General features: G+C 41.1%; 2 protein-coding genes across 3 annotated transcripts in view; one reads left to right on the top strand and one right to left on the bottom strand.

Moving 5' to 3' along the window:
• The window catches only part of LOC131688597 (lachesin), a 232,391-nt gene that overhangs the window by 92,279 nt on the left and 116,343 nt on the right, over positions 1-23,769 (bottom strand). For both annotated transcript variants that reach the window (XM_058972958.1, XM_058972964.1), the window contains exon 4: positions 15,323-15,508. In XM_058972958.1, coding sequence (XP_058828941.1) covers positions 15,323-15,508 — 186 coding nt within the window. The remainder of the gene's footprint in view (positions 1-15,322; positions 15,509-23,769) is intronic.
• Positions 10,346-13,562, top strand: LOC131688588 (scoloptoxin SSD14-like). Its single transcript, XM_058972946.1, has 4 exons — positions 10,346-10,521; positions 10,582-11,370; positions 11,430-11,852; positions 11,910-13,562. Exons 1-4 carry the CDS (start codon positions 10,517-10,519, stop codon positions 12,415-12,417), a joined length of 1,725 nt encoding a protein of 574 aa, XP_058828929.1. The 5' UTR covers positions 10,346-10,516; the 3' UTR covers positions 12,418-13,562.

The following is a 23,769-nucleotide window of genomic DNA, read 5'->3' as shown; positions in this document are numbered from 1 at the left end:
CAGAAAGAATGAATGAGTTTATACTTGTCTCATTTAAGCGGGTAGATCTGGTTTCAATATATATTCGTGCTGCTTGAGAAGCCTATCCCAGGTCATTAAAAATCTCCGGGTGAAAGCCTGACCGGAGGTGACAACCCTAATTCAAAAACTCGTCGGAAACCATACCGGCCGAAAATTTTTAAATAGGACCTCTATATTGAAACATTGGAAATATTCTGCTTCAAAGCAAATGATCGCTCATCTTATACCGCAAAAAAAAACTCAGGCGAAACGGAACTCGACAGCAGAGATGAGAGCAACTGTAGCGAAGGGCGTCTGTTTTCCATGCTAAGAGCGACTCGCAACAGCATCAGTCCCGGAGCGAGCGGATGAAGGATGACCCGTCAGCAATATCCAAGTGCGTAGTCACATTACGACGCTAGATATCGCCGCGTCGCCCCGTTAAAGACGAAAATAGATTGGGTAATGATTAACGGAACTGATGGGCCAGTTAGCTCCAGTTTCCGTGAGACATTCAGCTCTCAGCCTTATCTCGATCTATAGTCCGCGGCGGTAAACACACCCTACTCCGACTAAAAGATCCCTAGGGGGCGAAATTTCTCTCGGTACCGGTGCCTGTTTCGTGAGCCAATTCTCTCTACTGTAAATTTCCCGGCGGTAGATTTGTCTCTATGCCGATGTTCGTTTCCGTGAGTCATTTAGCTCTCCGCTTTGTCCCGATCTACTTGATCTAGTCCCTGGCGGTGGACCTAGCCTACTTACTGGGCCAGTCTGTTCAGTGATTTTGGATGGAGCGTAGCTACCGGTTCACTGGTGCCCCAACGACCCGCTACTCGATGCGGTCTACTCAAGCTAGTGCCCGACGGCGAATCTAGCCTACTCACGAGCTACCCGGTAAGCTGTTGAGGTCGGTCCGCTGTTGAGGATTCCGGTAGATCCTGGCGTCCGGTTCGATGACGCCCCGATCACCCGAACCATGTTCACCAAATCTACCATGTTTTGATAGACAAACGACGGTGTCATTGATGTCTGCAGTTTGCAAGGATCAAAAGTTGACTTTGAGCATATCTAACATCACCGTTCCAGTTGCCGAGTTATATGCAAAAAAGTTAGTCGATCGAATCGAGATAACCTGGGAGCAGCATGGCAGTAGAACCATGAGGCGGTCAACACAACATATGAATCAGTAGAATGGCAGGATCAACGTGAAGGCTAGGAGCTGAATGCTTACAACGGCTACACATCATAACAGGAACGAAGTGGGTTCGGTAGAGGAATAACGTGGGAAAGTTTCATAAGACGAACAAGGCCAGGAAGAAGAAACCACGGGGATGGAAATCTGTTACAGTAGTGACCGCCAGGTGAAATGAGTCATATACCAAGTAGGACAAAGTAAAAAAGTAAAAAAAATGGTCGGATGGTCGAATATACCCCATATACAGGTAGGATCGTAAGCTCGAGTATAATAACTATCAAAGCATAACGCTAAGATACTTTCCATATTCTGTTAGCAGACTGCGCCTGGTAACTGCAGCTTATTTCTCTGAATAGCGGATTTCAAGCAGGACGACTAAATAAAACAGTTCTTTGTGGATTTCAAGGCAGCGTGCGATTCAGTGAAACGAAAAAAAAATAAGAAATACAGCGAAACGTAAATTTAAGTACTTTAAAATTAAGGGGGGCGTATCGTGTCGTGGACAAATAAAATCGTCTTCTTTTTGATCCGCATGATTGTTACCATTGAGCCTCTAGAATAGCCTCCTGCAATCTCGGTGGTAACGCAGAACTTCTTTTGTTTTAAGCAGCCATGCATTCCTGGCACGTATTTGCTATAACATACGCAGATTTCAATCTATCGGCAACAATTTTCGAATTAAGTCATATTATTTGTGTTTCGGATTCTCCTCGTCAGTAGCTAACAGCTGCCGCTAGCTAGACACTAGATCCAAATAAATTCCGCGTTAACAATTTTCGAAAAACTGCCAGCGATAAGCGATCCCCCATATAATGCTACGTCATTTATGGATGATTCCAAACAGCATTTTTCAAATTAGCGAACACGAAAGCTCAAAAACTAATCAACAAATTGACTTGATTTTTTTATGAAAATGCGCGATAAAGGGCGAACACGAAATTATTGCGACACCGAAAATGTCATGACAATTTTCTTATAATGTTTAAAATCAAACCAAAATTTTACGGCAGTTTTATACATATATTTACTTCAAAAATCAAAAGAAAAGTTAATCGATGGAGCCTTGAGTGTAAAATTGAACGCATTTTCGCTTGATGCCCTCCATCAAAGTCTTTACAGTGTCATCCGGTACCAGTTTCTCAGTTTTTTTTTCCATTTTCTTAACATGTCCTTCTCGTCTTTGACTGTCTTCTTGCTCTTCCGAAGTTCCCGCTTCATCACTGCCCAGTACTGCTCCACCGGACGCAGCTCCGGACAGTTTGGCGGATTCATGTCCTTTGGAACAAAATGGACAGAATTGGCCTCATACCACTCCGGGACACTTTTAGAATAGTGGCATGATGCCAAATCTGGCCAAAATAGCGGAGCTTCGTCGTGCTGCTGCAAGAACGGCAAAAGGCACTTCTCGAGGCACTCAGATTTGTAGATCTCGCCATTTACTGTGCCCTTTGTCACGAAAGGCTCACTCCTCAGTCCGCAAGAGCAGATGGCCTGCCAAATGAGATATTTGGAGGCGAACTTCGACATTTTCTTCTTCTTAAATTTGTCGTCCACATAGAACTTGCTCTTGCCGGTGAAAAACTCCAACCCCGGAATTTGCTTAAAATCGGCTTTTGTATACGTTTCGTTGTCCATCACCCAGCAGCCATATTTTGTCAGCATCTTCTCGTAGAGCTTCCGTGCCCGAGTTTTAGCCGTCGATTGTTGCCGCTCATCGCGGTTTGGGAAGTTCTGTACCTTGTATGTATGTAGTCCAGCTCTCTTCTTTGCATTCTGGACGTAGCTCTGCGACATGCCGATCTTTTTAGCCAAATCACGGCTTGAGACGTTGGGATTTGCTTTAATCATCCGCTTTACCTTTCCTCGGTGTTTTTGTTCTCCGGTCCCGGTTTTCTTCCAGCTCATTTGCCGTGGTCCAACGTCAACCGCTCCTGGAACCGCTTCAACACTCTGGAGACGGTTGAATGGTGAATGTTCAACATTTTTCCCAACTGCCTGTGCGACAGGTCAGGAAATTCCAGGTGTTTGGAAAGAATTTGTTCTCTCGACTCGCGTTGGTTCACCTCCATTTTCGTTGAATCGAAAACCACGACTTCGAGTGTGACAGCATGTAAACAATACACATCAATGAGAAAGTGTGCAAAATTTGGTTGATTTTTACCCAATGGTAAAAAAAATAATGCCCTGTTGAATGTGTCGCAATAATTTCGTGTTCGCCCTTTAGTTGTCTTTTTCTTTGGCAATCATGCGCAGAGTTTCCCGTGGTGCGTAGATTTTTTGCATTACTATCAGGTAGAAGACTAGCTATTATAAATACACAGCGTTTTTTGGGCACAGGTAAAGCCAGGGCGCCGGGTTACGAAGAACGGGTGCTTTAGCCGCATTTTAAGCAGTCGAACACCGTTGTTAATGTCTGGAAAGAAGTCCCTTTATTTATGATCGACATGAACTGATTAATAGTAATATCGATTGTAGAGAGAGACAGATGATGTAGTCTTACCTCGATTAACACATTAACATTAACACACTAAACATAATGACGCATGTTGTACATGGTTAAAATAAATAGAAAGAAACTCCGTTTGCTTGAGACACATCTTGTCTTTCAGTAAGCGCTTCAATTCTCGTATTGGACCACCCAAATTTTGAACTACAAAAATCCACTACGGCAGTGCAAACACGCCGCAAAGAAATCTCCTCACTATCACCGAAGGTCATCTCGATCGATACAATCCTCACTTTGTCGGAACGAGAAGAGCGTTACTTGACTTCTATAGCACAGAAACGGGAATAACGGTATTTGCATTTCTATGGTACAATGGACATGTACATATCGCGAATGGTTAACGGTATATTTTGTCGGTTTGATATTCGTAACTGATGTCTTCGCTAGATGAAAGCAATATATTAATAAAACTAAATTGAAAAAAAAATATTAAAAATGTAAATATTGCTTTATATCCCGATATACTGCTTACATAGATTTTTCATATCTTTCAAATATCATTCGCAATAACTTTACTGAAGACATCCAGCCTCCAAATAATTCTTTTTCCAGCACTATATCTGATTTAATACTCTACCAGATTTCTAAAGCAAATATGTGCCACCATACCGAACGAAATAACCAGACTATTGTGCAATTCGATTGCCAATACGCTCAGCAATTTTGCATCTAATTTGTTAAAATGCGCGACTACTATAAATTACGAAAAAATGACCTTTCGCCCTTCAACAAGCTGTCAAAAATTAATGTTTCGTCGTATGTGGACTTAAGTCCGGGCTCGTCACACTGTGCACTGTTTGGTCATCCACCTCTATCCCTCACCATTCCTTACCTTCCCTACGATGCCAGCTGAGAGACGAGCACATTTACTGAAGATCGGCTAATCAACTTCAGTGATATCTTTGGTCGTATCTGCTGACGGAGCAGATGGTAGCCGAAGTTGCTCTGTTCACCATGTTAGGAGCGGCTCAAAACAACGTCTGTCCCGCAGTGGATGGTTTAAGAAGAAATAAGGTGACCCTGACAAGGAGCTGAATGTTGCAGCGGCTAAACGGCACACAGTGGGGTAGGATGTTACTTACAGCGATCAAAACATCTAGCGCACCGTGTATGTATTCTGTCTTTAGCAAAGTATCTTGGATAAAAATGAGCTAATGCTTTGATAATTTTGATTTTGATCTAGATAAGTATGAACTGATCTAGATCAGTTCTATGTTTTGACACAAGCATCGCATCATAAAACTTTTTTCGGTGAAATTGTTTGTTTTGACATTTGTTACATGAACACCATAGACACGTATACTTCATAACCTATGTAGATGGCGCTACATCACATTACACGAGAAATTTTTTTTTGTTATGATTTTTTGTGTAAAATTCTCTGGATTTTTTTTCATTTCTAAATCTTGAAGTATGTACAGTAATATATTAGGTTGCAAATAGTGATAAATGTTATCGTGACAGTTCATGGGTGTTTTCACCATACATATCAGAAAAAAATATGTTCCACAAAATTTATAATAACTCACGAAACGGCAGATGGCGGCAATTTCAACGACAAACAATCAGTTTTCGAATTCCGCAAACCTTACTCAATGTGCAGCGGCAGCTGAAATTTTATGTGTGGTAGGTTGAAATTTTAATCTTTATAAGCGTTAAGAGTTTATATTTTTCTTATTTTTATGTCTGTACAAGAAAATCCCCGCTTGGCCCACTTTTTTCTCTTCGTAGTTATAAAGGTAATGCTCTCGACTAGTCACAAACAAAACTTCAGCTACCGGCATTTACTGAGTCGTGAATTATTAAAATTTATGAAGAACCTATTTTTTTCAACATCTATGATGAAAACACCCGTAAAAGATCATGATAACATTTATCAGGTTTGCAACCAATTTTATTATTGCATAGTTTTGATTATTCGGCAATTTTCGGCGGTTTTCTCGAGTATTTTTTAAATGTCATGTAGCGCCATCTACATAGGTTATGGAGTACAAGTATATTTGGAGAAGGTGTTAAAAATATCAAGAGAAACAACTTTGCTGAAGAAAGTTTTTTGATATAACGCTCCTGACAAAGAAACTGATCTAGATAAAAACCAAATTTATACAAATACTATTTAAATTTGCCCAAGATGCTTTGCCGAAGTCAGCAATCTTCCAGGATACATACCTAGAGCGCTAGAGGTTTTTTCGTCCAAAGTAGCAACCTGCCCCACTGTGCGACATAAGAGCGATCTGAGAGCAACCTAGACGGAAAGGAACCTGGGAAGATAGTGGGAAACTTTATCAGGAATCATGTTCGAAAAATTTTCAAGTAATTGTAAGCTGTAAAGTCGACATCTGAAAGTCGGGAGTGATCAGTTGTACGAAGCAAGCCACTGCGTGATCAGTATAATCACACAGTCCTTTCAATGGGGTGACTACAAACTAGCTCTGGCAGGGTAAGGCACATATTAGCTGGCATAGAACGAGGAACCTGAACAGTGTTTGCTTCGAGTTACAAAATTATGCCGTACGGTACTAGTTGAAATATCTTGGAACACTAGTGACGTGTGATAACGATGAGATAAAATAGCGTTTTACGGTTGCGAAAAGAACTTTCTAAGATTTGTAGTCAACCAAAGCCCGGTATCCTACAGACGTGCACTGTAGATTTGACCAGACACCAAGCACCGACTCTAGCTACGATAAGTCCAATTAGTCAAATTTCTCTCGGGTTATCGTTCTCATCCTTGCTATCCTCGCTGTTAATTCAGTATAGGTTTTCACAATTTGATGATCTTCATTGTTTGTTCTACCTACGGGTCATACCCGTACATCCGTATTTTTTAAAAGTGCAGTGTTCCCGGTGCTGGCTATTTGTTTGGAGGTAATAAGCGCAGCATAGTGGTCGGAAATTAACCGCGCAGGTTTTATTGTTTTGACATGCGTTCCTGTCTACGCGCAATTGCTACGGTTGTTTGTTATTCAGTCGATGCTAGTGGAGAAACTGTGTTGGATTTGCTGTTGAGTTGCCTTTTTTTCTTAATGGCTTCTGTACAGGGTGGTTCGTAGTATGCCGTCTTGTTACAGAACTGGCACATAGGTGACTGTCTTGCATATGTATACAGTGTGGTTTGAAATTAGATTATATAACCGATTTGGTATTGTAGGATCAGGTAAAATTGAGCAGGTTTGGCCACCCACATTCTCACAACATGAACGCCGCTGGAAATAACCTGCGAAACAATAACTTATCGTATTGCAGATCTTCGTATTTCGACATGTAATAATCTTATCGAAAGTACGCGGTAATAGCTCGTGTAGCCTCGATTTAGTTATTGGCCATATAAAGAGGGGCCATAATGCTAACATTGTCATGCTCAGAGACCTGTTACACATTGTTATGCAGAGTTAAGCTTTCCAACTGTTAAACACTATCAGGACAGCTTTTCGTAGGTGATGGAATTGAATGAAGGTAGTTCGGTATCTTACAGACGTGCACTGTAGATTTGACCAGACATGATCACTAGACCGGCAAAAAAGTGACAGCCAGCGCTAGTTTCAAATAAAAAACTCAATAGATTCCACATGTCTCTCATTTTCTCCAGATAATTTGAAAAAAAAAAATTATTCTTCAAAAAATGTCCAATATCTTCGAAAATACTTGAGATGAGAGAAATTACGCGGTAATAAAATTTGTGTATTTTGACTATTGGGAAAAAATTTATAGAAGATATAAAATCTGTAGGAATGATAATAAAAAAAATATTAAAACATTTCTTGAGGGTCATCCAAATACAACGAGTTATAACTTCTAAAGAAGGGTAGAACGAGGTCAAATAGGTATGAGGGTACAATTGGTATATGGCCGTATCTTTGCTATGCTATTGCAGAGATTGCTCGTGTTACGTGAATTAGATACACGGCGGAGAAGAGCGTTGATGACTGCCATTTCGGCTGTTACCGTGGATCAGCTGTATTAGCTACGGCGTCGTTTATGTTTTGCGTACAGTTCTGCGAAAACGCATTGTCATTCAACCTCATTTCAGTACATTTATTCAATGTAAAAAGATGTCAAGTGAGTTTTTTCTTAGGTAAAAATTAATGCTGAAGACGAGTATTGTGTTGGTTTTTCGATATCTTTGTTTCTGAAAAAAGTACGGACATTAACATGAAACATACGCTTGGGGGCACGATAGGTCGGCCGGTTGGGGGCATTATAAGTCACTACTATGATGTAAATTTGAATTATTTCGACAGGAAAATTGTGCGTTATTTCGTATCAAAAACGCCAAAACCAAGTGAAGAGGACACAAAGAACGCAATGGCATCTGTTCAAGATGACACCAGTATTCAATCAGCCTCTAAACAATTTAAGGTTCCATTCGAAATATTACGGGCTCGTGTGAAAGGAAAGTGTACGTCATCAATAAAAACGCTTCTGATATTTTGCGTGAGTTAACAATAGAATAATTTAAGGTGTTGTTGAAGTAGATAATCGAAAAAACTTCATCTAAAAAGAGAAAGAAAAGGAATTCTAAAAAAAATGCTTCCAAAGCGCAAACGTGATTGTCGTACAGCTAAGCAAACACGTGAGCTGGAATGCACAACTTCAATTCTACACTCTGGCGACGACCAGAATACCGAAGAAGTCATTTAGAAGTACAAAACCAGACGCAGCTGATGAAAAACCATGTTTCTAGATTCTGGACTTTGAACTCTGGATTCTGCTCTCTTCACGCTGGGTTCTGAACTCTGGACTCTCGCCTCGAAATTCTGTGTTATGGACGCTGGATTCTGGCCTCTGGAGTCTGAACTCTTGACTCTGTATTTTGGGTTAAGTACTTTGGGCTCTGGATTCTGGTCTTAGGGCTCTGGACTCTGGCCACAGTAGTTTGGGTTGAGGACTCTGAACCCAGGATTCTCGACTCTGTACTCTGCATTAACTCTGGATTGTGAGGTCTCGTTTCGAGATTCTGTGCTATGGACTCTGGACTGTAGACTGTGGTCTCTGAGCTATGGGCTCTGGGTTTTGCTTGTGGAAATTGGACTTCAAACTCTGGACTATGCACTCTGCACTCGGGACTCTGGATTCTGGACTCCGGGCTCTCTCCTCGGGACTCTGGGTTCTGGTCGCTGGGCTATGGAATCTAAGCTCAGGATTATCGAATCTGAACTCTGGATTCTGGACTCTGAACACTGGAATCTAAACTCTGGTCTCACTATTTTGGGGTAGGGGCTCTGGGCTCTGGATTATGTGCTGAGGACTCTGGGCTCAGTATTTTGGGATAAGAACCCTAGATTCTGGTTTCTGGCCTCTAGGTTTATTACTCTGGACTCTGCACTCGGAACTCTAGATTCTGGACTCTGAGCTATGTCTTCGAAACTCTGGATTCTGTTTGCTGCGCTATGGACTCTGGACTCTGCGTTCTCAACACTGAACTCCGGATGCTGGACTCTAGAATCGCCTCAGTTTTTTAGATCAAGGACTTGCGACTCTGGATTCTGGTCTCTTTCCTCGGGACTCTGGAGTCTGGGTTCTCTCCTCAGGATTCTGGTCTCTGGGATATGGACCCTGAATAAAAATACACTAAAAAAATCAGGACAAGGAAAAGTTTTTTTCAAATAACTTTTTTTCTTGAAAGCGGGCACTTGAATTTTTGACGGTAGGTAGGGAACATAATTAACTATCTTGGAACAAAATTCCATCCACATCAAAGATGTTTTTTTTGTAAATCGACCTTAAATTTTTAAAATAGATTTTTTCAGTGTAGAAGTGAAGAATTTTTTCAATATTTTTATTCAAAAATTTGACTAATTTTGTAAAACTCACTCGTACAACATTTTTTGTACGATTTGTCATTTTTAGAAATTGGTGAAAAAAGTTTGACCCTTTTCAAAAGACAGTCTAGATTATTTTTGGAAAAACGAAGTATGCAAAGTGGCTTTTTGTGACAAAGTTCTCATGTACAGAAAGTTTCATTAAAATCTGAGTGGGTGCTGCCAACATTTGTTCGAGTTGGCGCGAAATTCGTCGTAATCAATAGATTTTGGCACAAAAACACTGTGTAGGGGCGTAACAGATAAGTTTTTAATATTAGCAATGGTAAAAATGTAATCAACAAGTCAAAATTTAAAATAAATGTCAATTTCCACTAAAATCCAATCAAATTTTTAAATTTTTCCTCTTCTCAAAGCGCTCGTCCCACTGTCCATCGGTCGCCTATTGTATACGTCACTGACTGGCAGTACGCCTCTACGAGCGTGTTATAATTAGACCGAATTGCCGAATGTTTCCTTTGTCTGGAGTAATTTGGCACAATTGATCTAGATGGCGGCGATGAATCGGACTGATTATGAATGAAGGAGCCAGTAATTCCCTGCCATAGGGGACCACCACGTGTTCTCACCCTATTCCATTCAACATTGTACGCAAGCTCAAGTTACATCAACCGGTTATCAAATCACTCAGTAGGCCTTGACTGGTCTCTATATTATCAATTCAATAGTAGAATACCGATTACAACTTGTACGGCGTGCCATATGGGGACACACCCGCATCATGCCACCGTACGTTTGTCGAAAACAAAGCCAGTCAAACCGGACAGCTGAGATAAGGTGCGCCTACTACGCTCTCGGTTTCAATACAGTGAGCGACGGAGAGTGAAAACGTGTATCTCGGAGAGAGCACGATTGTTTGATACTTTTACAATTTGCCTCCGCGCGCACTTAATTAATCTGATCGTTGCGGGACCAGTAGCTAGCTGCTGCACGAGATTAGTGCGCGGAGGAGTTCAAGTGTCGGTAAATATTTAGACATCGAACTGCAGCAAAATGATGTAAGTACACATAAACTTTTACTAAGACTATATAAAATCAAATCAAATTATCGTTCACAGATTCCCAAACAACAAGGGAAAAAACATGCTGCTACTGGCAGCTGGCACGCTTCTTGGGCTAGCCATACTGTCGGTCGCCGTCATTTTCGTCCTGCACGAGCACGAATGGGATCCCGAACAGGCCGGGGCGGTTGCTTCCAACGGGTACGAGTGCGCCTCAGTCGGTGGACAGATTCTTCGCGAGAAGGGTTCCGCTGTGGATGCGGCCATCGCCATGATGATCTGCGAGGAAGTTGCGTGTCCCGAGAGTGCCGGGATAGGGGGAGGTTTCCTGGCGACGGTTTATCAGCGTGACACGGAATCGGTGGTCGTACTGGATGCGAGGGAGATTGCGGCCCACGGTGTTTGGCAAGATATGTTCGTTGGGAATGGGAATGCAACGGCTCATGGAGGTTTGGCGATTGCTACGCCTGGTTCGTTGAAGGGTTACTGGGTGCTGCATCAGCGGTATGGGACACTTCCTTGGAGGCGGTTGATAGATCCGACGATTGCGTTGTGCTACAGGGGGCATATCGTGAATCCGTACATGGCTGATGCGTTGCAGGACGCGAGAGAAGATATTCTTAATACGCCTTCTCTGAGGGAGATTTTTCTGGATCCGGATACGGGGGATGTGTGGAAGGAGGGGGATCGCGTGAGGAGACCGGATTTTGCTAGTTCGTTGGAAATTATAGCTGAGGAAGGTGCCGACGCTTTGTACTCAAAGGAAGGGACACTTCTGCCGATGCTGATGCAGGATTTGAAGGCGTTCGGGAGTCTGATCACAGAAGAGGATTTTTACAGTTACGAGTGAGTAGTCTTTTTGGTTTCAATCGAAAATGATTTCTCAATTATTTCAATATTCCTAGACCTCGTTGGCTGGCTCCGGTGTCGACGGAACTTCGTGGAAACACGGTCTACAGCGCCGCTCTGCCAGGAGGTGGCACGATCCTTGTCCATATGCTTAATGTTCTCAGCGGTTACGACCATCTAGATTTAGATGATCCTAAAACGTGGCATAGATTAGTGGAGTCCTTCAAGCATGCATACGGAATACGAACCAGACTTGGAGATCCATCTTTTGTCGCAGGAATTGAGGAACTTATTCGGAATCTGACCAGCAAGGATTACGCTGACTACATTCGATCCAAGATCGATGATGATTGCACTTTCACGGATTACGAGTTCTACGGGGCAGATTTCACAACACCGGAAGACCACGGGACGGCTCACGTTTCGGTGCTGGCACCGAACGGGGACGCCGTATCCGTTACCAGTACCATCAACGATTAGTAAGTTCCGATTTATAAACCCAAGTTCTTCAATTTATTCTAACTCATTGTGCACAGCTTCGGCGCCCATCTGATGTCATCCCAAACGGGGATCATTCTCAACGGTGAAATGGACGATTTCTCCACGCCGGGTGTAATCAACATCTTTGGCGTTCCGGCATCGCCGGCCAACTACATCGCTCCGGGGAAACGTCCCCTTTCGTCGATGTCTCCAACGATTGTCGTCGATCGGAACGGGGATGTTCGGTTAATCGCCGGCGGGGCCGGAGGAACTCGAATCACAACCGCCACCCTTCAGCTGGTTTTAAGGCAGGTGGTGTTCGGACAGGATCTAAATACGATGATGGAGGGACCGAGGGTGCACCATCAGCTTGCTCCGATGGAGGTGGAGTTTGAAGGAACTGTGCCCGGGTCCGTTGTTGCCGGTCTTGTTTCCAGGGGGCATTCGATGAAGGAGGTACGTCGGGTTGCTACGACGACTGCGGTAGCGCGAAATAGCGATGGTCATGTAGCGGCTTCCTTTGATCCGAGGAGGCCGGGTAGTGTGGAGATTGTTGAAGTTTAGGGATGGTGCTTTAAGTGATTAGAATAATAATTAGATTTAATTAGAAAATTTTTCATTTGACAGCGATTCTCTTTGAGATTTGTTTTCAAATCGTGCGTGAGTCACGCACATGGATAAAAAAAGTGATAAACGAAATATGTCTGTTGAAATACACAAGCTAAATTACCCAACCACATGGAAGCTAAAGATAAGATGAATCTAGTGACGGTGATAATACGGAGATATCCCCTATAAATCTTCTAAAAATGTAACAAGATTAAACATAAATTCAACTTGAGGAAAATACCATAACAGTTTGTAAATACGACGTTGAATTTCGTAGATTGCATCAGTAAACATTGAAAACCGTGACGGTGACAAATGATTGCATATAAGTCTGGAATATTAGCAACACTGCTTTAAGATTAATCTGGTTTCTTTCGTTACTCCTTTCAGGAAAAGAAAAGTTTTTGCAAGCAGCTCAGTTATGGAATTTGTGTTTCGACTTCGTTTCATCAGAATCCGACACTAATTTAGTGTCAGGACTAAGCTAGCGCCAGATTAACACTAGCTCCAAAAGTCCCCTGTCACTAAGTTAGTGTCGAATTCTGATGAGACGAAGTCGAAACGCAAATTTTATAACTAGTTATAGGTTTTATGCCCTTAATGCGCAAAGATGGATTTAAACAATTTTCTCCTAAGAGGAGAACAAATAATTTTTACCTAAACCTCCAGAACTATTTTGTATAATTTAAATTAACTAATTTGTTAATGCATTTTGCTTTTTTCCTGGACTGAGTTGATCAAACATAAAAATCGGAAAAAAAAATTAAAGGGTTGTGTACAGGACACGACCACGGTGACATTAAAAATGTAGCTTTTTTCAAGAGCGTGCAAATGAATTTTATCTATCACACATATCGACTCACGTTCTTGTTCACTCGCCTGTTTTCATATGTTATAATTTGCTATATACCCTCCCCATCAAAAAATAATTTATTTATTTTAACGGTAATCTATTAATTAATCAAGTATCTCACTAGGTGATTGGCATTATTTGGCTGATCCATCTAGTAAAAATAGGCTGGTCTGTCCAGAAAATATATTCAAAAGAAAAGTTCCATATTGAGAGCTGTGATGAGGAAGCCCACGCCCGCCAACGTTACAATACAGATTCTCCATGAAATATGAAATTTCATTTTCCATTTAAATTTTCAATAATGTACTAATAAACTTAAGTAAACAATCTTAAGTTTAAGTAACGTTACAATCTTAAGTTTAAGTAATATACAGATTCTCCATGAAATATGAAATTTCATTTTCCATTTAAATTTTCAATAATGTACTAATAAACTTAAGTAAACAATCTTAAGTTTAAGTATTTCTTGATCGATTAGTGGTGGAAAAAATGAAATTATTTGATAAATTACATTGTTATGCAACGTTCGCACTACCAGTTAAAACGGGTTTTTATGCTATCTTGGTGACATTTTTCTTGTTGCTAATTATTAAAACGTGTTATAACTCTGTAGTGTAAACATTGTATTATTAAACCAATTCTGCAGAGTTTTATGTTATATAGGTGTTTTATGTGGCAATAGGACTGACATAATTATATCTTCAGTACAGCGGTTTGTTTCATAATTTAAAACAGATTTATTTTAAAATTTAAATTAGTATACCCAACCGTTCTATTTGTTGTATACTTTAAAACGCAATTAGAACTGTGTTTTAAATACATAGGGTAGGACAGATATTCTGACTGGATAAACTGGGAAAACAATTTTAAGTCCAGTAACGCTTAAGACATGGCTTGAATTTGAATCGAAAAAGAACACCCGCTGCTGGGACGGTAAGTTCTGTTTTAAAATTTTCCGTTGTGTGCAGTACGAAACAAAAGTGTTTGAAATTAGAAAACAAAAAGTTCTGCTGGGAATGTGATTGTTTCCGATGCAATTACACTCAGATTTTTCACGCAGAGGATACAGGCCGTGTAATGAAAACCGCGTAAATTTCAAAATCCGCGTAAAAAACCTGAGTGTACTCTCCTATATAAAATACTACGCTGCTGAACAGTGCAATAACTACAGAAGCACGTTGTCAGATGTCTTACTGATAAAAAACATATAACCGAAATATGAAACATGAAAACCAATAGGCTCTTTACCCTACGCAGCTACAAAGCGCTGTAAACATGGATTAACAAGTTACAACGCACACGCATGCATAAAAATAAATATATTTTTTTCAAACGCAACACTCTTAAGCAGCACACACCGTATTGAATTAAATCTAAACCACCCCGCACACCCACTTTGCAAATCATTTTGTGACACCGTGCTGGTACCCGAAAAATCCGCACACGGCCACCGCTGCCGAAAATGCATAGCGTCTACCGCTTATTGTAGTGCCCAGGTGTGTGCAAATGCCAACGTTACCGAAAATCGATAGCGCTTATTGCATCGCCCGGAGACGATGTTGCTCGTATGAGATAAGAGCAACAACTGATTTAAACGGACATGCGTTGCTTCTATTTATGACTTTTCGTGTTTCATTGAGCAACTAAGCTGCCCTCTCTTGACGGCTGTGTCTGAGAAATCTGCCTCACGAATGGTAATTTTTCCGTTTTTCGTGAACTTTTTAATTTTACCAATTTCCAAAAGTCTACTTTTATTGGGGAGATATTAAATTATTACTAATATTTAAGTTAGGTGTTTCTGAATCGGTTGGTGTATGAATGATTAAAATCCATCTAGTAATATCGGAGTTATAAGCGTGCAAACCTTACATAGTTTCGTTACATGGGAGATAGTTTAGATTTTAGAATGACACCTAGCCCCAGATAGTGGAGTAAGACATTTTTAATGTCAAAAATCCTACCGCCACCACAATACATTAACAGCCACTAACATGCCCTCCCGCTTACCTGACTCTTCATCGGATCCGTGTTGAGCTGGCACATGTAACCGCCCCGGTCGTCCTCGGTGACGGATTTAATGTGCAGATTCCAGGTGTTCTGGTCGGCGTGGGACACCGAAACGCGCGGATTGTGGGTGATGACATTCTCGTGGATCGCCTGGATTGCCTTGGTGTCCGCTTTGACCCAGCCGACCTGGCCCGTTCGTTTGTGGTTTTTTTTTTGTCGGGGTTGTAAAACCGGGACCGGGGTGATAAAGAGAATGTGGTTCGTTTGTGGAGATGGAATTTAACAGCACAGATTACAGTCTCCGGTCAATTTGGTCGAAAGGTTTATTTGGGGAGGGGGGATGGATTCATTCTCCGGTGGAAGTTGATGTTTATTTTGCCAGTGAGGGTTTGTTATTTAGTAGTTGAGATAATGCCCCAGAGGACAGACAAACGGCAGCGATGGTAGCGATTTCAGGTTTAGAGGCAGCATGTTGAAGAGAAGGAGAAAATAAACACTGTTAGTTAAATGTGGTTAGTTTAGTGGCATAGGAATGAGGATTGCAGATGTGTGTTAATTTGTCTTCCATAAATCTCCACTTATGATACTCTGTTGGATTAAAGTAATACAAATGTTAGAATCAATAATATGATATGGATCTTGATTCGGCACTGTAACGAAAATAGAAAAATAAACAACTCAATAAAAGACGGGTAGGTTGTGTCAAACACATTTCCAAAGTGACATAGAATCAATTAATGGCATGAAAATGGAAAAAATATGAATCGGAATTCATTACGAATAACTTCTAGGAAAAAATGAAGACCTTGAGTTACTTGTGCAATAATTAATTTGATATAAATGTATTTTCTTTCCCCCTTTTTTTCATTTTCAACAGGATGTGGAACAAATATACTAATTAGTTGTATTATGGATAAAAAATCATTTCGCCGAGTTTTGAAATGTTTGCGGTTTTTGGTATTGACCTAGATTTGATCGGGGATCATGTTCAATCCAAATCCGAACCGAAGCATTACCTCCAGAGTAACGCAAGGTGGTATCTTAGGACCACTTATCTTTACGCTTTTCGTTAAGGGCATCTGTCTATTTTTAAAATGCTAAAAGTCGATGAACGTCGACGATTGAAAAATCTACAAGCTAATCTCTTACTCATATGACTGTTATATTCTTCAAGAAGACATCAACACAATAATCTGGTTGTGTCGTCTCGTAAGAAAACAAAACTGCCTGGAAGGATACGGCCGACTTTTATCGGGCTTTTTCGAGAAAATAGTCGAAATAAAGTAGTTAGCAATATTTTCGGTGCTATACAAAGCTTTTGATGAGCAATATAATTAACCTAACCTAATTAATTCTAATTGGCATTAGAAGATTAACGAATATAACTCCCGATGTACGTAACTGGATATTTTAATCATTTATTCGAAAACAAATACAATTATCTTTAGATCATGTATTTTGAACTAGCATGAATAAAACAAAAAATAGATTTGTTTTTTTGAATATCCCAGAAGCAACATTCGGATGGTTTCCCATTATGTATTGTATGCTGAAATTATAAGTTTCGGGCCTAAGTCACGCCTATATATATTTTGCTGTTAAAAATTAATCTGTAAAAGAACGAACGCCGATTTAGTACCCCACATCGATCCGAATAGGGCACGCTGGGTTCTGATCTGAGTTTGTAATCAGCGTTATTCGATTATTTGTGATTAGCATTCGAAGCCAGGTAAGAAGGAATATGTTTCGTCAGCTGGGTTCACACACCATGAACTGCTGAATTGAAAATGCATAGCAAAAAAAAATTCTTCAACTAGAGTGAATTTTTTTTTAAATTTTGATTATAGTTGTTTTAACCTTATTGTCATTCGCCTCTTTTCGGGTTAGAAAAATCTATTTTGGAAAAATCTCTAACCCTATGTGCGGGGTTGGGAATCGAACCCAGATGAACTGCGTACCAGGCAATTGATTTACCAACTACACTATACCCGTCCCCAACTAATGAATTTTAATTCTCCTTACTTCGATATGATTCTTGGCTCAAACGTTATTGTATTTGATGTTGCGTTGCTTGAAATACTTCACAATGGCGCTTCTAGCCACGGTTAATGTTAGCAGTACCACATTACGCACACGTTGTAGCTACTTCCGTTCGGACAATCGCCGTTATCACCTTTAGGAACTTTTCCACCAAGCGCACATTTGGTCTATGACGAATTTTTTTAAAGTCGGTCGCTATGGTAATTCTCGTAGTAGAGGTACATTTCATTTCTGTGGTTTTCTGATTTAACTGCCTAGCCGAAGAAACGATATTGTACTGTTTGTGCAGTGGATAAGCAACAAAGCAGTACAAATTGATTGCTTCGATTATTGATAGCTTCAACATGGTAATTTTTTGCTTCTGCTCCGGGCGAGATCAGAAGGTTGACTGAAGCATATAAAAGCTGACCAACAAAAGTATATTTTTTACATTTTATGTCGCTCTGGTATTTTTTTAGTTTTTTGGAATAATAACATTGCAGTACCGATATTTTATCGGTACTGAAGATGTGGCTGAACTAATCCAGCCCGCGCGTGAGTGTACCAAGGAACATTACCGCGAAGGTGCTGGCCCGTGGTTCGGGAACAGTTAGTTAGGTGTTGGGTCGCCGGAAAAGGGAGGCCAATCGTCCAGGAGCCACTCGCTTCCCCGGCTAAGCATAAAGGATTCGGAAGACGCCTTTTTGCCAATGCTGTGAAGGATCCACCGAACTGGCCTAGCTCTCATTCACAGCTAAAAGTTAAGCGAAGCAAAACAGGGCAGCCAAAGGTGCCGCCTGAGAAGTACATTGACCTAAGCCGCCCTGTCAGTAAGGGTCTGGCCGAGCAGGTAAATATAAGAAGCCAAGTAGTGGGTGTACCTCTACTTACAGCGTACAAGTTCGCGTACATTTATGCTCCAGTTTGTGTACAAGGTTGTGTTCAAGTTGGTGTTCAACTTACTCTCCAGTTTACTCGGTTCATGACTGTTTGTCGCCAACCTCGAAGGGCACGAAGACTCCTCAGGTCCGCTTAAACCTGGTTGATCCAACTTGTTTGCTTGGCTCCACTTCTCCTTGTACCTGTCAGATTAGTATCGATAGCCATTTTTACCGGGTTGTCGTCCGGAATTTCTACGATATGCCCAGCACACTACAGCCGCCCAATTTTCGCTGCACGAACGAGTTCTCCAAGCAACTGCTGCGATTCGTTGTTCATACGCTGTCTCCACATTTCGGCTTCCATCTGCACCCTACCGTAGATCGTTCGCGACAACTTCTGCTGTGAAACACTAAGAGCGCGATAGCGTCGCCATCTGTTTTTATAGTCGGTGGTAGGTATAATGTTTCTTTCGTCAAACCTCTTGCACTCATGTATTTTGTCTTTGATGCATTTACGACCAGTCCAATTTGCTTCGCTTCAACCTTCAGTCGGATGTATGTCTCCGCCATCGTCTCAAGATTACGTACCACAATATCAATGTCGCCAGCGAAGCCAAAAAGCTGTACAGACTCCCGGAACATCGTACCACTCGTGTCGATCCTCACCTTTCAAAGTAATGCTGAACAGAAGACAAGAAAACCCAAGAATCTTGTCGTAGCCATTTCCGAGCTTCAAAAGAACTCGAGAGTTTCTCTGATACTCCGACAAAGTTGTACCAATCCAGCAATCGCATATTGGCATACTACTCCCTCCACCCAATGCTCCAGTGAAATCTTCTACTTCCACATCTTCGAAATCAGCTAGTAGAGCACCCTAGCCCAAACCTCTCCTCCGTGTTTGAGTAGCTCACCTAATAGTTGCCAGCGGTTTCATTATTCCTCAACCATCCGATCACTTCCAAAATCTCAGGTATATCCGCCGCTGGGAATCTGTCGTCGGTTGCGCACGTCCCATGGCTGATTATTGCACTAATCTCTTCGTCTACATCTGCGCCATTTAAATGTTCGTCATAGTACTGCTTGCACCTCTCGAGCGCCTCAAACTTAGGTGTGTTTTGCATCGGTAGACCAAGTTTTATTTATTGCGCGCTTTTCTGTATCGTTCCTCGTTCGTTCTCATACGGTGATGCAGCATCCTGGTCCTTGCAACATTCTTCTCTCCAACTAACTGTTGGCACTCGTAATCAAACTAGTCAATTCCTTGATTCGAAGCTCTCGCATCTAGTACGTCCTTGAGAGTTGCCGCGCCTAGCAACACGATCGTCTATTAGCTATTTTTACCATTTTTTTTTTGTTAACCATTTTTGTTAACGACCTATTGAGTCAATTTGTCAACAGTTTTTTCGGCATTTAATTAGCAAGGGACTGGAAGGTGAAGTATATTTTTCAATATTTAGAGCCATAGTACTCAAGGGAGAGCAAGGTGTTGAAAGGAGAAAGTTTAGAAAAGCGTGGAAGGATCATATATGCAAGCTTAGAGCTCACCGGCGACTTACCCCTTTGTCTGCTACCGTAGGGGTCAGGGTCTTTTGGCATTAGAAATGCGAATCACCTGAGTCTACGGCATGTCCGAACAAGCGTAAAGTAACTTGTTACTTCATGCTGTCGGAACCGACCTGTTCGGACTTGTTCGGACATGCCGTAGACTCAGGTGATTCGCATTTCTAATGCCAAAAGACCCTGACCCCAACGGTAGCAGACAAAGGGTTAAGTCGCCGGTGAGCTCTAAGCTTGCATATATGATCCTTCCACGCTTTTCTAAACTTTCTCCTTTCAACACCTTGCTCTCCCTTGAGTACTATGACGTCTATTAGCTACTCGATGTTGACCCTTGTCGTCCGTGCTCGACGAGCGTTGTACACCGTCAACAATTTTAAGCGCATGCATACCGCTGCTAGATAGTGGCCCAAACCGATGTTCGAACTGCGTTAGGTTCTAGCTTTGTTGATTAGGTGATCTCCGGGTGGCCTTGAAGTTACCTCCGCGGTAGAACGTTCTTCAGACTACCACTCTTCAGTAGGCACGTTCCAACAGCACGTAAAATGCATCTTTCTCGTCCTAGGATCTCGCTTCCTGACGGCAATGCACGTTGATGATGCAGTAGTTGAAGAAACGACCTACGATTCCCACTACACCCATCCTTCCGCTGATCGTCTGCCACTTGATCACACGATGTCGCATCTTGCCCAGCACTATAAAGCCGGTTCCCTGCTCGTTTGTTGAAAGAATGTAACCACGTGATAGCGACTTTACAACTACGACTTTGAAGTTGCGAGTTTGCAGTTCTTCGCGCCGAATTCGGTCGAACCCGGAGAAGCAAAGCAACTTCCAGTTCTATGTTCCAAGCTTCCAATCGTAGTCCTTTTTCCGTCGCGTGGGTCTTTGCCGATTGTTCCGATCCGTACGTACTTCCAAATTGTTCGTAAAATAGCATTTTCTAGGCGGTTTGTTGGGCTTCTACCCATTTCCCTATCTCGTCGGTGTAACAGCGCCGTGTCGAGTTACTTTGTTGTTCGTCACCCCACGTAACTATCACCTGTGACAGGTATTTAGTTCTGTCTGTGGTAGTGTTGAAGCACTACTGCAGATGGCGGTAGTACCCAGTAGACGCCGGCCTACAGATTAAATGTCAGAAATGGACGCACGGGGAGGCATGAGATAGGAGCTTGTGAACACTGGGAAATATTCACCATTAGACGATCTAGTTGGCGTCCGAGTATACATTCAAATTTTCGTTTACGATTTCATACAAGTTTGCATGCAAGTTAATGCACAAATTTACCTGTAAGTTTTCGTATAAGTTCATGATCAAATTTCCACTCAAAGGACCGATATTCATTTGAAAAACCTGTTTTAATTCACCTATTGGTGCAATTGTGCCTTTCTCATTTATCGAAACTATGATTCATTAGCTGACACTTAAAGATATTTACAATCTCGCAAGATGTAGCATAAAGGAGCGTCACAATTCACTTGAATTTACATTCAAAAACAAGTAAAAATATGTGTCGCTCACAATTTTCAAGTTTCTTCTGCCCCGTACGCTCATTTCCCACAAAGTGGTGAGCGTCTCGAAAATATCTGTGTTTCTACCCAAACAAAAATCATTCTATAAAATTGGAGCCTCAAGCTTTCCAAAATTTTTATTTTTTTCGCTTATATTTGTTACTTTAATCATGGTTTTACGATTATTATGATTTTTGTTTGGAGGATGTCAACAAAATTAAACGCTCCTTTCTAAAAAAACCAAAACATTAGATTCAGCTGTCAAAAATTATGTACGACAGTCAGAAAGTCTCAGATTTTCTGAGATATCGAGATATCGAATTACCCCACGGTCTCAATAGCCCCGGGTCCCCCTACACATTCAGTGTCTTCTCCGCAATATTTCATTTTAACGTTAACAAAATTTGGAAGGTCTTCTAGATTTTTCAAATAAAAATAGTTTCTCCTAAACAATTAAAGACACGTGTATCGAAACCTCCTGTAAATTACAGAGCAATTATTTTTGAGTAACTTTGTTGACAACTTCAAAACTCTATAGTAACTGTGGGGTTCGATATTGTATTGCACAAGTATGAGGTTGGTTGAACACTAACGAATTATTTGGGAACTTTTCGTTCAGAGAGCGAAAAAAACCAATTGCATTTACGCTCCCGACGATTCGTTTCGAGTGTCGTGAAACCAGTGCAAACAACAAGAATTGATAATCAAAGAATCGCCGACATGAAAACCTTTGTAGCACAGCCTTGCATCCGGCTTCGACAGGGCTTCCAACAAGCTGTAACTTTTTGCGTTGGTCAGCCTGCTACCCCATTCCACGGCCTAAGTGTTAAAGTCTCCTCTTATAAGTAGTATCCGATTATACTGCTCTGGTGTGCACCTATCCACCACCTCTTGGACAGGGAAACCGATCATCACATTGATTGCCGCCATCCCTGCACTATTTACCACCCAATTACTGTTATCGGTTTGGCCTTACCAAACCGTAACGCGAGTGGCGTCGTGAAATCTGATGTTACTTCAAATGTATAAGATCCCAGACTGACTTGGTTCGTCCCTCGAGCCTAGTTTACACACCATTTATAACTAGACGCACTGTTCACCAGTCACCCATGGTATTGAAAGTACTACAATTATTTCTGACAGATTCTAAAAAATCATGAGAATAGCTTATTTTTTTCATGAATAATCCTATTATAACAATTCTAGAAGGAACGAAAACGAAAATCAAACCGAGCGATTTTCAATGGTGCGATACTCAGCCCTGAGATGCCACATTGAAAAGTGTTTTAAACAAAAAAATCTTTTTATCAGCTGTGATGCCTAAAACAGAAGTAAAATCTGCGAATGTCTGAACGAAATTTCCAAAAAAATCTGTGGAAATCTGTGAAATTTTCATAAAAATTCCAAAAATCTGTCATCTGTGAAAAATAATCTGTGGCATTACAGAAAAATCTGTGAATGGGGCAACCCTGATTCAGACATGTGATTTTAAACCAACGACTTTTGGTCGAACGATTTTGAATCGAGTGATATTGAATCGTGTGATTTTTATTCTTTCGATTTTTTTCGTACGATATTTTAATCGTAGAGTTTTTACTCATGGTCGTGACTTTTTTAAGCGTTCGATTTTGAATGGTGTGATTTCCAATCATGCGACTTTTAGTTGAGCGATGGGGTTTTGCGCTCGAATGTACAAACAAGTTTACGTATAAGCTAGCGTACAAATAAATTTTAACCCATTATTGCCCAACCTACTATATATAGTAGGTGCTAAGAATAACTCCTATTACTTAAGGAATAACGCAGAACAGGCATTATCAATGAGTTAATATTGTTCATATACTCTTACAGAATACGTTTAGAGAAGTTAGAGTGGTTAAACCGGTGTTTATGTTTTGTTTTCATTCAATTTTCCCTTAAGGGGTTACACATTTTTGTCATGATGAAAAAAATCGAATTTTTGTAAATTAGATATTCTCAAACTACATACGCTGAGGAAAATTTTCTCAAAATTTCATTAAGATTGGAATACTAAAACTTGAGTTACAGCGATTCATAGATCGCTACCCATTGACCACTCGTAGGCGGTGCGTAGTGTTTGATACGCTAGACCGTTGACTCGCTGCACCGACAATAAAACTCGATTATCTCGGAATTGTATTTTGTTGAAAAGTTCATTCGCGGCGACCACGATATCTCAGGAATTAATTAATCGATCAATCTGAAATTTTCACTGGTTGTTCCTTATTATATCAGCTATTCTTAGTAGGAAATTAATTTCACTGGAATGACCGCATCATTTTTTTCCAATCGGAAAACTCAATTTGTGCTGCGTGTGAAAAATAAGTTGGGCAATAATGGGTTAAAATTTACGTACTAGTTTACATGTGCAGGTTTTGTGTGTAGGTTCGTGTACAAATTTTCATTCACATTTGCGTACAAGTTTACATGCCAACTTGTGTTCCAGGTCATGTACCAGTT

Source organism: Topomyia yanbarensis, chromosome 1 (genome assembly GCF_030247195.1).
Source record: "Topomyia yanbarensis strain Yona2022 chromosome 1, ASM3024719v1, whole genome shotgun sequence".
Taxonomy (NCBI): Eukaryota; Metazoa; Arthropoda; class Insecta; order Diptera; family Culicidae; genus Topomyia; species Topomyia yanbarensis.
The sequence above is the reverse complement of the archived record's forward strand: the minus strand, read 5'-3'. Positions and strand labels throughout refer to the sequence as shown.

What these genes read in the sequence shown, in the direction of transcription:
- LOC131688588 (XM_058972946.1), top strand. An exon ending in GAGGATTTTTACAGTTACGA is followed by an intron (nt 11,371 to 11,429) that starts GTGAGTAGTCTT and finishes CAATATTCCTAG; the next exon opens with ACCTCGTTGGCTGGCTCCGG. An exon ending in ACCAGTACCATCAACGATTA is followed by an intron (nt 11,853 to 11,909) that starts GTAAGTTCCGAT and finishes CATTGTGCACAG; the next exon opens with CTTCGGCGCCCATCTGATGT.